The sequence below is a fragment of the Pundamilia nyererei genome, unplaced genomic scaffold, assembly GCF_000239375.1.
Source record: "Pundamilia nyererei isolate P.nyererei 1_Seehausen unplaced genomic scaffold, PunNye1.0 scaffold00038, whole genome shotgun sequence".
In the NCBI taxonomy this organism is placed as follows: Eukaryota; Metazoa; Chordata; class Actinopteri; order Cichliformes; family Cichlidae; genus Pundamilia; species Pundamilia nyererei.
Genome location: NW_005187439.1, coordinates 2367475 through 2382126, shown reverse-complemented (window position 1 = coordinate 2382126; position 14652 = coordinate 2367475). Strand labels below are relative to the sequence as shown.

Here is a 14652-nt window from a genome sequence, read left to right as displayed (position 1 = left end):
TTTGTTATCAGTTTTCAAATTTGACTTCATAAGATGAAGTTCTATAGACCTTTTTCACCTCTAGATAGAGTCTGATTGATAGTTTATTTACGTTCGTCAGTGACTGAGAAACACAAATTAAATCAAGAGTTTTGCTGGGATCTCAGCAGATCAGCTGATCTCAGTGCCAGTCCACATCAGCTGACACTTCTATATATCCACCCGCTCTCTCATACAGAGAACACTATTTATGTAGCTTTAGCTTGCCTACTGCACACTGAAGCTCATGCGAGCGGTATCTGACGTATTCAATGGCGTAATCTCTTATCTTACTTCTGTTCTCACTCCTCTGGTTTTCAATGCATGGAAGGTTTTTTCCTTTCAGTAACAACCACCTGTAATATTTAGGCCCTCTGCTAAAAGTAACTGAGATTTTTTTTATTCAATCTTAAATACTTTTTTATGAACTGGTAAAAAAGAAAACCAGGAGAACGTCTTCTATTATATTACCACAGACTCTTTGCTTTAACTGTGAATGGACCGATCATAGTAACTCCCAAAAGATTTTAAAAACGGGAAAAACTGACATGGAAATAAAAAGTTGTGGTCCTGACTCATGTTAACATGGTCTTTATGTTCCAAACATTTAATTGCGATCACAAATGCTACCTACTGAAAATATATAACCGGTCTGCTTGGTTGTGAGTTTCTTTGTGAAAAATACAATTGAAGCCTTTAATATGTTCTGATATATTACTAATACTATATTACAGTTGCTATGACCTTTATCTTCAACTGGAATCACTGTATCTGGTCTTTTTTTTTTTTTTTTCAAAATAGCTGTTGTGAGCAATACTGCATTTATTTATTTATTTATTTATTTATTTTTCTCCTTTTTTTAAATCATTCTCCCTCAGATATTTTTATTAAAGTTTCTGGATCCATTTTTACAAAAGGCAAATTGAACAAATGCCGTTTTCTTTTTGAAGAACATAAAACAATATGAAACATACACTCCCACCTCATGATTATAGAAGTACCAGTGGGTGTACAAAAAGAAAGGGTCCAATCTAATAATACGAATAGTAAACCCTGGAGTACAAGATAGCAGTTCCTGAGTGTACAAGAGAGATGTGGAGCGTTTCAGAGCCCACACCCCCACACAGACACAGAAAAAACAAAACACACAAACCAAAAAAAAAACACAAACATAATGAGTGGTCAGCTTAGTTGTAGAGATAAGTCAAATCTGTAAGAGAAAAGAAATATGTATAAAGTAGGTAAGTAAATGCCATCATAAGGCGCAGGCACAATAGAGTCCATATACTTAAACTTAAACATAAGATAAAATAAAATAGAATAAAGTCTGAGCTGGCTAATTGGGAGCGTTGCGAGACCGCAAAGTCTGAACATGTCAAAAAAGGGTTGCCAGGTCTTAAAAAATTTGGCCATAGACCCACGCAGGGTGAATTTAATCTTTTCGAGTTTGCTAAAATGCAAAGCGTCTCTGATCCAGATTTCCCAGGATGGGGGAGAAGGGGACTTCCAACATAACAATATTCTGCGTCTTGCCAATAAGGTGAGAAATGCTACCAGATCCGCCTGGGGCGTCGGCAAGGCAACTATATCAGGAAGAACCCCAAACAAAGCAGTTAAGGGCACAGGTTGGAGGGTTAGCTGGATGATCTTTGATAAAGTCAGAAAAATATTAATCCAGTATTGTTTGAGGGATGGACATGACCAAAACATATGTATTAGAGAGGCAGGTGTTTGATGACAACGGTCGCAATCAGGGCTAAGGTTGGGGTATATTTGAGCTAGTCTGGCTTTAGTCCAGTGTACACGGTGCAAACTCTTACATTGAATCAACCCGTGTTTGGCACATAATGAGGAGCCATGGACCCGGTAAAGAATTTTATCCCAAGAGTCATCCTGAATCACACACCCCAAATCCTGCTCCCATGCCGTTTTAATAGCCGAGGTTGAGGAGTTGCCGAAGGAACATATTCTCCCATACAGACAAGAGATCAGGCCCTGTGATGAAGGGGGGGGCGATAGAAGGTTATCAAAGTCATGACAAGGAGGTCTAGATGGGAACTGGGAGGATTTCTCCTTAACAAAACTCCGGATTTGTAAGTAGCGAAAAAAGTGACTTTTTGGAAGGCCAAATTTCAATGAGAGCTGTTCAAAGGAGGCAAATGTATTCTGACTGTACAGATCAGAAAAAGACCTGATACCCAAGGAGGCCCACAAATAAAAAGCACCATCAACTAACGAAGGCTGAAAAGAGGGATTTTTCAAAATGGGTGACTGAAGGGAAAAAAAGGTCAACTTAAAATAACGACGAAATTGATACCATATTTTCAAGGTAACTTTGGCAATAGAGTTATTATAAGAACCTGCACTCGGAGGCTGCTTTTGGGCATAAATCAGGGCTGGTAAAGAGGATGAGGCACAAGAAGAAGTCTCCAAACTGAGCCAGGCCGGGGCATTATTCATGCCTTCCCCCTGTAGCCAGTACCTGAGAATACGAATATTACATGCCCAATAATAGAACATAAGGTTTGGTAAAGCCATCCCCCCCATCTTTTTCGGTCTTTGAAGATATGTCTTGCGTATTCTAGGGTTTTTTTGTTCCAAATGAACCCAGAGAGAATCTTGTCTAATTTAACAAAAAAGGAAATTGGGATAAATACAGGGACACACTGAAAAAGAAAAGAAAATCTTGGGAGGATATTCATTTTAATTGTATTTATGCGCCCTGCTACGGACAGATGGAGTAGAGACCATCTGTCCAAATCCTGCCTAACTTTCTCCACAGGTGGGTCGAAATTAAGCTTGAAAAGAGTATGAAATTGACTTGTAATTTTAACCCCTAAATATGTGAAGTTGTCCGATACAACTCGAAAAGGCAGTGCTGTGCACTGATATTTCTGTGCAGCAGCATTCAGGGGGAACAGTTCACTCTTAGTGAGATTCAGCTTATAGCCAGAAATAAGGCTAAACTGTTCAAGTATTGAGAGCACCAAAGGAAATGAGGATGCTGGTTCTGAGATATAAAGAAGCAAATCATCTGCGTATAAGGAGACCCTTTGTTCTATACCATTTCTAATAACCCCGGTGATACCTGGGTTTGATCTCAGCAATATGGCCAGGGGCTCAATTGCAACTGCAAAGAGCAACGGTGACATGGGACAGCCCTGCCTAGTCCCCCTAAACAGAGGAAAAAAGTCAGAACATGTGCCATTTGTTTTGACAGCGGCAAGCGGGAAAGTATAAAGAAGTTTCAACCAGGAGATGATTATTTTACCAAAGCCGAATTTATCCAAAACATAAAGAAGGTATCCCCACTCGACCCTGTCAAAAGCCTTCTCAGCATCTAAACTGATCCCAAACTCAGGGCTGTTGGAGTCTGAGGGATTGTAAAGAACATTGAACAAACGTCTAAGGTTAGAGAAGGCATATCTCCCTTTAATAAAGCATGTTTGATCCGGGTTAATTAGAGATGGCAAGACTGCTTCCACATGCATCGCTAAAAGTTTAGCAAGGATTTTATAGTCCACATTTAACAAAGAAATGGGATGGTATGAGCCACATTGTAATGGATCCTTATCCTTTCTGTTCTTTTAAATGATCAGTATTAGAGGGGTATTTGGACACAAATACACTAAATCATAACTGGGTTTTCTTCAGGTATGAAAGGTTAATAATGTCTTTAGTTTTTCCCCATCGAGTTGACAGAAACTGTAGGGTCAGGCTTGGAAGAGGGATGGGCTGAGAATGGGGTATCAAGTTGGGTACAGTCCACCATTTAATCCAGGGATGTTGAACTCCAGGCTTCGAGGGCCGGTGTCCTGCAGGTTTTAGATATCACCTTGGGTCAACACACCTGAATCAAATGATTAGTTCATTACCAGGTTTCTGGAGAACTTCAAGACATGTTGAGGAGGTAATTTATCCATTTAATCAGCTGTGTTGGATCAAGGAAACATCTAAAACCTGCAGGACATCGGCCCTCGAGGCCTGGAGTTCGACACCTGTGATCTAACCAATGGATAGGCACAAATCTTTCACACTCCATCCATCATATTAAATTTAGCCTATCCCAGCTAATAACCTCCTCTCCCTTTACAACAGCCACACATGCCAAATATGTTCATGTGTTGGATGAACATCTCTGGCTCATGTGATGAGATTGAGCCGTCAGCAGAAGCATACCTTTGGGAATTTAACCTTTTTAACCTTATATAAGACACGACGTCCTGGCAGTAACTGCAGTCATGGCTGTCTCCCCATTCCTTTACACTGATACGGTCTTATTAACCCAAAACAGGTGCCCAGCACGGCACGGATCAGTGCTGTAATTTGCCTAAAAAGTTCAAAACACGTTCTCTAAAAAGCTGCTTGCCAAATTTGAAACACAGCACACCCCATGTGTGATAGACGGGTCACTCATTAGCGTCAGAGTGACGATCTGACCACAGTTCAGCATTGAGCTGCACAACGTGGCTGAGGACTGCCAATGACAAAACTGCTCACTGAGTCGAGTGTGTCACAATAAAAGCACCACTGCGACACAAAAGTACGAGCTGCTGGTGAAACTTTATCATGACATTTGTTGCTGTGCAACTTCAAACTGACAACACGTTTTACTGTATAAGCTTTATTTTTGGAGGGACATTAACATTTTGCAGCTTAACCTCCTCCACAGCATCACACACTTTTTCTGTTAGCAATGTAAATTTGCTTTTGTGTAATATCTTGTGGTCATTTGCATTATTTATGTGGGCATCTTTAGTTTATTTGCATATAAGAAAAAAGCTCCCACTGGTACAGTGCTTGATACATGATGCTGTGCTCAGTTTAGAAACCTCCCAGCTGAGAGAGAGAGAGTGACCTGGACCTACTCCCAGGCCTCCCAGTTTGGCTGCAGAATTCACCTACTGTTGGTCTTTAAACTGTATTTATGCAATTCTTCTTATCAGAATTAACAGATTTGAAGTCTGGGAGCTTTCGATCAATAAATTAAAGGACTTTTCTGCTATGTAATGATAACTGTTTGCAGTTTTAAAACCAACATAGGCATCATGTTATTACCGTGACAGGTCCTGGTCTTCTGGTCTGCATAGTATCCATGTCCACAGTCAGGAGTGCAGTATCCTTCCATGAGGTAGGTCTGATTACGACAAGCTCTGCAGAGTCCGTTCCCGTCGCAGAGCACGCAGTCGGACGAGCAAGCTGAAGGAAAAGATCCAAATTATTCAAATATTATTCAAATTAGAAAAATGCTTCTTTTTGTTTTTACACAAGTCTTCAACTTTAAATGTTTTAAATGTCTATTATACATTTATTTTTCAAACTAAATTAATACTCTGATCTTCATAGAAACAGTCTTTAAAAGTCTATCACTACATATAGAAATAGAATAAAAAGAAGATGTATATTCTTACATTTGCAAGCTTTGGAAGATGCATCCAGGAAGTAGTTTCTGCCACATTCGAGCACACACTGGCCGTGCAGCGTGGCGTAGGGAGGCTGGCATTCCTGGCACTGTCCAGGACCTCGACAGTCCAAACAGTGATCATCACAGCCTGTCGCAGAGAGCAAAACATTTGAAAAAAACAGTGATATAGTAACTGAGTTAAAGACATTATTTATTTTATCACCAGATATTTTCTTAATGTGTTTTTTGGCTACTAGCACCGGTGAAAAAAGTAACATGGAGTCACACAGAAGCTGTATTACAGACTGCTAATGCACACATGCATTAATCAGTTTGCTTAGGCTTGTATGAATGTGTGTGACTGAGTGAATGAGGCTTGCTGAGAGTAGAAAAGTGCTATACACCAGTCCATGCAGTTGATTTGGCCAGTTCATACAACTTCTACATATAAAAGCTCTTTTAAGGAACCTTTTAGTTCAGCTGCTGCTGATTATCTGCTTTATTAAGATTGGCTGCGTTAGCAATCGATTAGGAAAAACAACTTCAAATGGACACAAATGTACAAACAACAGTGTAAAAGCCCAGAGGAAGCTCTTTGTGCAGCTACAATAGCACCGACTGCATGTGAAGTGGGTCAATTTATCTGCTTTTTGTTGGACTGACCGAGGCATCTGTCTCCGTCCTGATAGGAGCCAAAGGAGCACCCCTGTGTGCACACTCCCTCCTGCAACACGTAGGCCTCCATGCACTGCAGGCAGTCAGTCCTCAGGGGGCCTTTACAGGCATTGCAGCTCCAGTCACACTCTGCAAACAGGATGGACGGTAGCAGAAAAGGAGTGAGAGGAGGAGGTGTACGTGCATGTGTGTGTTGGGACATTGGGATTAGAAGTGAGGGGATTTTAGAGGTGAGAGCAAATAGTGAGAACAGAACAGAAGAGAGGGAGGGCGAGAGACCAAAAGAGATTAATCAACTTTTTTTTCTCTATGGGATTGATTTTAAAGCCATTTGTGCTTCTTTCTCTCTCATCACCTGCACATCTGTTGTTTGTCCTGTGCACAATTAATACAGGCACGAAAATGAAGCACAGTTGGGACTCTTCATGCTTGTATGACCTTCTACATTTGTATTAAACCTGAAGATGAAACTAAGCAGGATACACAGTTTGTGGAGCAACTACACATACAGTGAAATGCTACATTTTCTTAAAACGTATCAAATATACAAATTAGCCATAACTGTAGCCCAGAAAACTTCTGAGCACATCAAGCTGAACTCTGAAAAAGGGACACATGTCAGCGAGGCGACTGGTGTCTGGGCATTAGTGCCGTTCATGTGAATCAGTGAAGTGGACCTGGCACCATGTTTGTGGTGTTGGTGCCTTTCAGATCACTTTAAATGAAACGATCTGAGTAATAACATGGCTTTGTGCTCGGTCCAAGACGTTTTTCTTCCGTTTTGGTTCTAGTAATTGATAATCTGCTGATAACTCCAGCCTTTCATCCACAAATCACCTCAGTCTTCAATAAAACAACACAGTGATCCAGTATGCTTTACAAACCTATGGCTAATAACATGGTGGCAGCGTCCTTCCTTAAATATACAGCATGCAGCCTCCTGCTGTGATGCTAAGTTAATTAATATTCTAATTTCCTCATGCAAGTTTTCCTTGGGGTCAATCTTTGATTTTTTTGTTTATATTATGGCAATATATATATATATATATATATATATGTATATATATATATATAATAAACAAAATGACGAAATTATATATAACAGCCACCATGAAAACTAGTTCATCTCTTAGTCTGTCTTCAGCATCTACCTTTGTTTTTAGGTGATAGTGGGAGGCAAACGGTGGGATCTGAGATGTAAATGAGGGATTTCTCAGTGGACAAAGATCACTGATAAAGCCAAACAAATGTAGGTTTTGGTAGTGCTTAAGGGTTTGTAAGAGACTCTCTCTGAGAACTTTGAAAGCTCCCCCGAGGCTGTGAAATGAAAGCTCCCAAAGTTTCTCGAAGCTGTTTTGGTTTTTGAGAGAGCTGATAGCCGTGGTGCTTTTAACTCTCTGGGTGCATCTAAGGTTCAGTGGATTAACCAGGGGGGTAAACACCATCATGAGCTGGATGGCTAAAAACCACCTGTCTAAGTGGGAGGCGCTGCTCGCTGGCTCAGAGGGAATCAAAATGTTTATTTAGCCCGGAGCAGCTAGCTTAGCTTCTAATCCCATAACAGACATGTGCAGTGTTGGTTCAGCCTCTGGGACCGGTTCCTTTGGGCCCCCGATACCTGGAAAAACCTTACTGCACTGGACTGAATCAGTGATAAAGGGTGATTTCCGCTTTATGTGAAATAACTTACTGTGAATTAAAGCATATGGTACATCAGCGTAACAACAGTCATGGGCTGAAATTAAATCTTATGCAGTCATTATTCTTTGATCCGGAAAAAGGAAAACGGATAAAAAACACATTTTCACGCGTCTTATTATTGAGTTCCAGCCTGAAAAAAATGCAAGCAAGGCTGATTAGTGGGTATTTAAATATATAAACAGTGGTGAAAAAAGGGATAGCTATTCACTCAGGCCCGGGATCCCCTGAGGCTCATGCATCAATGTCTCTGTGCACAGGAAGATGTAATACTGAGTTAAAATGCACACACAATGTGTAGCATTTGCATACCTGGTTCTACAGTTTATTACTTGATTGATGGAGCCTATAAACTCAATGTAGCACAGTACACTACATGCAATATGGATGAAGAGCAATTTATGAATATCATAAAGGGTGCACTGCATATCCTCATTATTAATCCCCCTTGCCTCACTGCACCAGTGCATTTTGTGTGAGGTTGTCAGGCGACTTGGCAGCGTACCTCTGCAGGTGCGGGTCGTGGTGTTGAGGTAGTACTGATGGGCGCAGCTGTCGTACTGGCATTCTCCGAACAGCAGCACCTTGGCCGGGTCACGGCAGGACGTACAAACCCCGGGCGTCTCGCACGTCAGGCACTGGCTGTCACATGCTGCAGAGAACAGAAAAGGTTGACGGACTAGTGAGGAAAATGTGAAACACCAGCCAACACCATAAACTGCCTGAATGTGGCTGTGTCGGATGCAGGGATTGCCAAAATTCCTCCTAAACACATGCATGTGAGGTTAATAAGTGATTCTAAATTGACCTTGTGTGTCTGTAATAAGGAGGCAGTCTGACCAGGATGTACCCCACCTCTCGCAGCTTAAAGAGGCCCTCACAAAACAAACAGAACTGAAGGAGTACTGAGTAATTAAAACACCAACTAACTGCACTTACTTGTTCATTGAGTCTGGGATCTGTCTGTAAAATGTAAAAATATCGTCTTAGCATTCTTGCGGTGTTGATGGCCTGTTTTCATGACTACCTACATCACTTTCCCACCGGCTTCTCTGCTTCACTCATTACTTTCAGCGTATATTCCACTGACTCACCATTCATTTTCTGACAGACTGTCTTTGTGAACTTTCACTAAACTTTTGTGCCATGAATGGTCCTTTTTGTTTGTGCCTGTTTTCGCCCTCTGCCCACTCTGTCTGGAATTCAATTCAGGCAATTCGTTCAATTTTATCTGCCTGACTTGTAGGTGAACTCGTTTCACGCAAACAACAAGTTGGCTTTTTGGTTTTCTGTACGTGAGTGCTGCATTTCGCTCTGTTTTACGAGTTGTGACAAACTAAAAAGTAGCACTAAGCTAATACCCATCAACTTCCACGTTAAAAAGTTTCCAGCAGAAACACATTTTTACGGGTCTCTGTGGATAGTATCCTTCTTTATAACAACCGTACCAGGATTATTATTTTTAATAACTCATCCAACATTGTTGCTTGTGTTGGAGCTGAAAATCAGTGTGTGGCCCTTGTCTGTAGCCTGTAGGTGTCTGCTAAGCTTCACCTTCACTAACCGGAGTCTCTGAACTAGACTTGTCTGGCTGTGTTTGTGGTTTTGGTGTTTTTTGGGGTATTTTAATTAAATAATCTCACCATTAATATTGCCTGATGTGTCCAAGAAGTTTGTCAATTTGTAATGGTAAGTAAAAGTCTATGATTTAATTAGACACTCATTAGCGGTTATATATGCAGACAGTCTTCTCAGTGCAAACATAGAGTGCAGCTAACAGGAAAGGACCTTAACAAACCAAAATAGTAACATAGCAAAGGCATATTTTTAACATTCACAGTAAGCTTGTTTGCGTGTGTGTGTGTGTGTGTGTGTGTGTGTGTGTGTGTGTGTGTGTTTTCACTAACCCTGGCAGATCCTTTGGCCATTGTTATAGTATCCAAGGGGACATTTGGGGGCACAGAGTCCAGATGGCAAGAGAACGCCGTTGGCAGGGCAGGAAGTACAAGAGAGCGGCCCAGCCCCGCTGCAGGCCTCGCATGATGGATGGCATTCTGGGGAAAAAAACGTCACCTTTTATGGACATGCAGTGACATAGAAATATAACCTAAGTTCCCAAAAAGCTGGCAGACCGTGTTAAATGTAAATAAGAACAGAATGCAATGATTTGAGATTTTACTCGTGGTTTAACATTGAAAACATATCAAATATTTAAAATGAGCCATTTTATTACTTTGTGAAAAATACTGGCCAACTTAGATTTTGATGGCAGGAACATGTTGGGATGCGGGCAACAAAAGGCTGTAAACAGCTCTAAAAACAGGAAGTAGACGTGCTGTTTGTGTTTGTTTGTGTCTATCCCAGCATCACCTCGACATCCTTGACGTTTGTCGATTGTTTCGTTCCAAGTTCGATGGAATTTCTATGCTGCTAATTAAACCCTCCATATCGTTTTAATCCAGCGTGCCTTTATGATTTCTAAACTTCATCTTTTCCTCCGTCTGCCATGCGCCCTCCATACCGCCAACTGCCAGCTTGACAGTCTTTGCTTCTCTGTTCATTCAGCCTCAAGCCTTTATGTTCCAGTCCAACTATCCCCAGACTCTCCATTCACTGTAAAACCCGGCTTAATCTGCCTTCAAATTCCTCTATTTCTACTGAAAAAATAAAATCATTTTTAATAAAATAGAAACTTTTGGCATTTCTCAAACCTGTAAACTTGTAAGAACTTTCAAAAAAGATAATCTGATATGTTGGAGAAGATATCAGAAAGACACTGATCCAAAAGGATGGATTGTGACAATAAACGTAGTCCTTTGTTGTTCTGTGTTTACTTCCTTAAACGTTAAACATGACCCTGTAGTGAGAATAAAGTCATTTTAGTAGTTTTGACTGTTAAAGAATTGCAATACAAGAAAAACTCAGATGGAAAAGGTTTTTTTAAGCTATAAACCCTCTTTGAAGTTCTCAAAAACAGATGGACACAACACTGAATCATCGGTTTCTTGACGACAAAAGGCGGCACAGTGGTTCAGCTGTTAGCTAGTTCAAATCTGAGGACGGCCCGGTGCTGTGTTTTGTTTTGAAGTGTGCATGTTCTCTCCAGGTACTCCCTCAGTCCAACAACATCAATGTGATGTCCTTATCTGTCTCTATGTGTTAGCCCAGCTCCCCCAGTAACTCTGAACTGAGTAAGCGGCTGAGAGAATGGAAGGACGGAAAAAGTCTTTTCCAACCCAAACCGTTGAGTTAAAGAATATTTACTTATCTAATAAGTGTATCGCGTTATTATCAAGGATACAGTCACTCAGAGTCATCTGCTCCTCATCCTTAGATACTGCACAGCCAGCACCACACACTGCTCATCTAAGCACACTAACCACGGCATAAAAATATGAATCTGATGTAAAAATTCATCATCTGGCCTGAATCAGCACCAGGATAGAGGCAGATGTGCAAACATGTAGCTAATAAAATGTACCCATCCACCCACCTACCTGTTGTGTAGCACATGTTTGACCTGAGAGGTTTGTTCTGTGTCCACGGGAGCTATTTTTCCCCTCTATCTTGTGCTTTCTTCATATAGCTGTTGTAGTCACTGTGTGTGCATGAATGTGTTTGTATGCTATTGCCTGCAGCTAAGCTAAATGAGACTCCTGAGGTTTTACTCTTAAAGCCAGAGGCTTCCTGTTCACGCTCTGCATTTAGACCCGTGCGCAGATTCGCAGCAGATCAGAGTGGAGGCTGTTACAGCTGCTCAGCGGCTGAACCACAGGATGAGGAGGAGGACGAGGAGGAGGAGCAGGAGGACGATAATAATAATGACCAGGTATGATGAGGATAAGGATAATGGAGACAATGCGGAGGATGGCTTTGAAGAGGATGAGGGGATAATTAGAAATTCTTTTCTAGAGCAATTGTTTGTTTAAACATTTACTTTAAGTGTTTCTCCTGCTTGTTGTTTTCAGGTCAGCAGAGGGTGGAGAAACAAGCCCTCCCAGGTCAAGGAGGAGGAGGTTTGATTGATGAATAAAACACAAAAGCTTTGATTAGATTTCCCTACATTAAAGAAAGCTACTGCTTGACCTCTGACCTTCTTGTACAAAGGCAGAGAAGTAAAAAGTCCTTACTGGTGCAGGCTCCATGCCAGCCATAATGACCCAGAGGACAGTGAGAGACACAGTGATCGCCCAGCAGCCACGTTCTTGGCGCTTTGCACCACAGACAGATGCTGCCAACGCCCGTCTGGAGGTCTGCTGTGCAGCGCTGGCAGTCCGAGCTGCACTCTGTGGAGATAACAGAGAGAATGATTTGTATTTTTACATCTTCACAATGTAAACAGAAATGTACGCCATTATCAGCCACTCGTCAACGCCATGCTAAAACGTCTTTTCTTAAATCAAACGAGCTGATGTGCATCTGAAGCAAAGCAGGCGCCTCGCTGGTTTTTGTTTAAACGAAAAGCAAAAATAATCCAATCAGTTACAACTCGCTGTTTCTGACTACAAACGGCTCACGAGCTCCAGTTTCTCTCCCTCTGTTCCCTTTGTCCCCTGGTTACTTATTCAGGCTTTTTTTCATTTCTCTAGTTTGTTGAGTTGATTAATTTATATCCATGTTTAAAAGTAGTAAAATTCCTGCATGGCTAAAACAATAAAATCGCAATTAAAACATAAAAAACAAGGAAAATATAAACAAATGATTTTTTTTTTAATCCAAAGAATAAAAATTGGTTTTCAAACAGGATTTTAAAATGTCTGTTGTTAGGCAGCAGTCCGCTCCACTTACTATCAGTGGTTACTTAAAAAAATCAGATCTTTCTTTTGATGAAAACTTCAGGAGCATCTCCACAGTGATGACCTCAGTGATGTAGTTAAATATATGTTAAATTATGAGGACTTCCCATAATGCACTGCTCGTGTCGTCAGCGTTTATCTTCTCGCTCCTGTAGCTTGTGTTTTGCCCTGTCCGACATGGTTTTTATCTGACAGAACAAAGTTTGCTGAAGCGCCTGATTAACTGAGGGTTTAAAGTTCTCTGCAGAAATGTTTCTACTCTGGTGACTTTTCACATAGATGTTCTATGCCACTGCATGTATATGTTCTTTTTCATGAGCAGTTATCTTTGTCTGACATATTTGATCATAAAACACAAAAATAGGCTGTAACAAAGCAACGGACAGACAATACAGCTGCATCTCGATGTCTCTCCTCGTGTTCTCCTCGCCTCTCCCTCTCACACATCTTATGGAATAAACTAAGACAAATAGAAAAAGGAAAAGTAGGCAGTACAAGTCTGTAGGACTAGACGTGGCATCTATCCCAGTGTTTCATCCAGACCTCGATGATCTTCAGCTGCTTTATTCCAATTTCTATGTAACTCCCACCTCTACTGCTGCTAATTAAGCTCCCCGTGTCAAAAGTTTTAATCCAACGTGCCTTTATGATTTCTAAACTTCATCTTTTCCGCTGTCTGTCTGCCCGATCTCCGTCTGCCATGCACCGTCCAAACCTCCAACTGCCAGCTCGACAGTCTTTGCTTTTCAGTTCATTCAGACTCAAGCCTTTATGTTCCAGTCCAGCTATCCCCACACTCCCCATTCACTGCAAAACTCTGTTTAATCAGCCTTCAGTTCCTCTATTTCTACTGAAAAAATAAAATCATTTTTAATAGAATAAGATGTGATAAGCTGGGTAAAGAGAAAGAGCCAGGGAGCTTATGCATTCACATTTAAGTTCTCCATTTACTTTGAAAACTTTTGGCTTTCTTTTTAGACTTTCTCAAACCTGCAAACTTTTAAGGGCTTTTAAATCCATTTAAAAGAAAATCTGATATAATGGAGATTCAAAAGGGTGGATTATGACAATGGGCCCCATTCAAAGCAGTCCCGTGTTATTCTGCGTTTACTTCCTCACACGATGGCAGCAGGTAGCGGCAAAGGAGGAAATTAACAGCAGAGGTATTTATTGCTGCTTCACCAACAGCTTGATTTGTATATTTAGTTTCTGACTTAACCACAAACTGTGGTCAAAGCGAGTTGACTGAAAAGAGTTCCTCTCAGCTTGTTTACGTCCTTTCTTGCAGTAAGCGGTCAGAGACATTACCCAAGAAGCTGGAAAGACCTTCACTTAGTATAATAAAAGCTTACTTGTGGTAAGATGTATATTAAGATGAGGAAAAAGGAGAAACTACTGTTTGCAGCCTAATGACTCCCACTTTGATCCAAAATAATACAGATGGTAACTCAGATGCTTCTTGCTTCAGAGCAACAGTAATCGATGCAGCATTACGGTGCCCGAGCATGTGGCAACAATACGTTTTGATAGCTCGAGCGCTTGTAAAACCACACAGTTTGTATTTTTTTAGACAACTGCTGGTGTTTGGTGGAGAACACTTACTAAATATCAGCTCACGGCAAACAAAAGTACAATAGAGTTTGTTGCTAACATGCAAAAATTAAGCAGAAATAAGTAGGAAGGATTTTAAAAGCAAAGCATTTCTGACTAAAGATATAAAAGGAGAGTAAATATGATTCCTTTATTGTTTTCCACACCTTTAAACTCCAAAACTGTGATCTCGTAAGATAAATGCCAGTGATAGGTGAAAAGAAGCTGCCCACACCCCCACCCACAGACCCGTATATACCCTCAGAACTAAGTGCAGCAGGGTCTCCCAAAAGGCGCCAAGATTAACAGAACAATGAGCATCTGGTGGTGTTTTATCTGATGGTATCTGGGTTGTGTCTGGCTGACACAGTGGTGGGTACCTTAAAGTTATTTGTCTGTGATGAGATAACGATGTATAGTGGAAACAATGAGGCAGAGTGGGGAGTTATGTGATGGTGAGGACAGCAGTAA

At 41.0% G+C, this 14652-nt stretch overlaps 1 protein-coding gene across 1 annotated transcript in view; it reads right to left on the bottom strand.

Moving 5' to 3' along the window:
* Positions 1–14652, bottom strand: part of fras1 (Fraser extracellular matrix complex subunit 1) — a 164668-nt gene that overhangs the window by 105171 nt on the left and 44845 nt on the right. Inside the window, exons 10-15 of the mRNA XM_013910201.1 lie at positions 11926–12081; positions 9703–9849; positions 8301–8447; positions 6086–6226; positions 5430–5570; positions 5077–5217 (exon numbers count right to left, since the gene is read on the bottom strand). Coding sequence (XP_013765655.1) covers positions 5077–5217; positions 5430–5570; positions 6086–6226; positions 8301–8447; positions 9703–9849; positions 11926–12081 — 873 coding nt within the window. The remainder of the gene's footprint in view (positions 1–5076; positions 5218–5429; positions 5571–6085; positions 6227–8300; positions 8448–9702; positions 9850–11925; positions 12082–14652) is intronic.